This window comes from Helobdella robusta (assembly GCF_000326865.2).
Source record: "Helobdella robusta unplaced genomic scaffold HELROscaffold_71, whole genome shotgun sequence".
In the NCBI taxonomy this organism is placed as follows: domain Eukaryota; kingdom Metazoa; phylum Annelida; class Clitellata; order Rhynchobdellida; family Glossiphoniidae; genus Helobdella; species Helobdella robusta.
This window is the reverse complement of record NW_008705401.1, coordinates 296,107-298,460: the sequence shown is the minus strand read 5'-3', so window position 1 is coordinate 298,460 and position 2,354 is coordinate 296,107. Positions and strand designations below refer to the sequence as shown.

The 2,354-nt window shown below is 34.1% G+C and overlaps 1 protein-coding gene across 1 annotated transcript; it reads right to left on the bottom strand.

Annotated features, from left to right (window-relative positions):
- Positions 1 to 310: 310 nt before the first annotated feature.
- On the bottom strand, positions 311 to 1,978 carry HELRODRAFT_181447 (hypothetical protein; the record flags this gene model as incomplete). Its single annotated transcript, XM_009031249.1, has 3 exons — positions 311 to 1,044; positions 1,162 to 1,163; positions 1,965 to 1,978. The coding sequence occupies 3 exons, from the start codon at positions 1,976 to 1,978 to the stop codon at positions 311 to 313; spliced, it is 750 nt and encodes a 249-aa protein (XP_009029497.1).
- Between the last annotated feature and the right edge of the window lie 376 nt (positions 1,979 to 2,354).

Sequence of the window (2,354 nt, the reverse complement as noted above, 5' to 3'; positions counted from 1 at the left end):
AATAATAATAATGGGAAAAAAATAAGATAAAAATTTATTTAAAATTAAAATGTCAGAAATTTTATTTAAAAGACTTCTGCTGTTTATGTGAAGTAGAGGTAGAGGGTGATCATGATTGTTGATGTACTTGGCTTCTAGAATGTTGAGTAGATCTCTTGTGGTGTAGTAGGATGACTGTCTGGTGAATGAATCTAGGATGTTCTTTGTGGGGTCGATGTGGGTGTTGTATGCGTTAAAGTGTTGATCATCTTCGTCGTTGTTTGATGGTTGAGGATGTTGTTGGATAGAATTGATTGTGGAATAAGTATTGTTAACAGCCATTGCCGTGATTTATTGATGTCGCAGAATTGACATCGGAGGGAGGACTCATCATCGATGAGGCTTGTTGTTGTTTATGTGGTTCGACCAGCTGAGAAGGGCCCATCGTGACTGGCTCGACTGGCTGAGTGGATTCTTCCGAAGAAGTTAAAATGGAAGCTACCTCAACTGTGTTTTCTACATGCTGATGTGAGTTGACCAGCGATGGTGTATTAACATTTGGTAGGTCGACAGGATAATGATTTGGTAGTGAAGTTGTAGTGGGTTTTATCAAATGCTGTGGTCGAGCATGAAACAACCAGGGGTGAATTTCCACGCCGATAGGCCAATTTTCAGGATTGGTAAAAATCATCTCCTGATGTTTAAAAATAGTTATGCGGAATTTTGTTGATGGATCACTGGTTGAAGGATGAGGACGAGTGGGAGAGAATTTAAAGACTGGTACGCATTCTGCAGCGGTCAGTCCAATAGTTTCCAGATGTTCAAGGATCTCTTCTTTGACGCAGCTTTTCAATGTACCTACCCCAAAAACAATTTTTTTGGGAGGCAAAGGAGCTGCAGATAATTTGAAGGACCCAGGTTGTTTGGAACCTACAGTAATTGGAGTGTATTTTTTTTTTTTTTTTGAAGTAACAGTGCTCCAAGAGCCTTCGTGGCCACTGGAATTAGAGTTGTTTTTATTGATGTTATTGTTAGGAGTTGAAAGTGAAGAATGAGCAGGAGCAGCTTCAATTGTTTGTATGTATGTATGTATGTTTTTTGTTTGTTTGTTTGCTTGCTTGCTTGTTTGTTTGTTTGTAAGTGGGTGGGTGTGAATGTATGTCGTGGGCCTAACATACTAACGTCTGCATTACAAATTCTATTTTAAGCATTAACATCATGAAATTATAAAATTAAATTTTGAGAGCAACTTCATCATAAAACAACAACAGCAACAACAACAACAACAATATTAATAATAACAACAAAAACAACAACAACAAAATCCATTGACGATTAAATGCTTTATCGAAGCGTTACTAGGCGATAAGAAAACTTAGTTTAGTTTTATCTCAACGTTTTAAATGTCTTACTGGGTTGCTACTGTTGTTGTTGCTTTTGTTGTTGTTGATGTTGTTGTTGTTTTTGTTGATGTTTTAAGTAGTACGAGTGAACATCAATAACACCACCACCACCAACAACAACATCAAAAACAACATCATCAACAACATCCTCAGCAACAACATCAACAACATCAGCAACAACAACACATTAACGACATCAATAACAACAACATCCACAACAACAACTTCAGCAACAACATCAACAACAACAACATCAACATCAGCAACAACAACATCAACAGAAATATCATCGATCATAATATTGTATACAAAAAACGCCCAAATACAACTTAATGACTGCAACAAACTCTGATAACGTAGCGATAATCCTCCATTCTCTCTTTCTCCTCTCTCTCCCCTTTTCTCCCTCCCTCTCTCTCTCTCTCTCTCAGTTTATATATATATATCTCTCTTTTTCATTCCTTTTTTATTTTCATCATTTTGTTGTCCTTTCCATTTTGAAATGAAAATTTTTTTGCCACCTCCTATTACTCAATATTTCTAAAAATTTTGTTTAACTTTTCCTCCTTCTCTCTTTCTTACTTTCTTCTCATCATCTTTTTCTTTCTTTCACCTTCTCTCTCTCTCTTTATCTCTCTCTCTCCTCTCTCTCTTTCTGTCTCTCTCTCTCTCTCTCCATCTGTTTTTTTTATCTGGTATGGTGACATTTTTTCAAGCTTATCAGTTTCTCTATTTTTAAAAGCTCATTAATTAAATGATCATGCATAAACACATACACACGCACACACACACTTACATATATATATATATATATATATATATATATATATCTTTAATATTTATTCAAGTTTACTATATATATATATATATATATATATATATATCTTTAATTTTTATTCAGGTTAACTATATATATATATATATATATATATATATATATATATATATATATATATATATATATATCTCTAA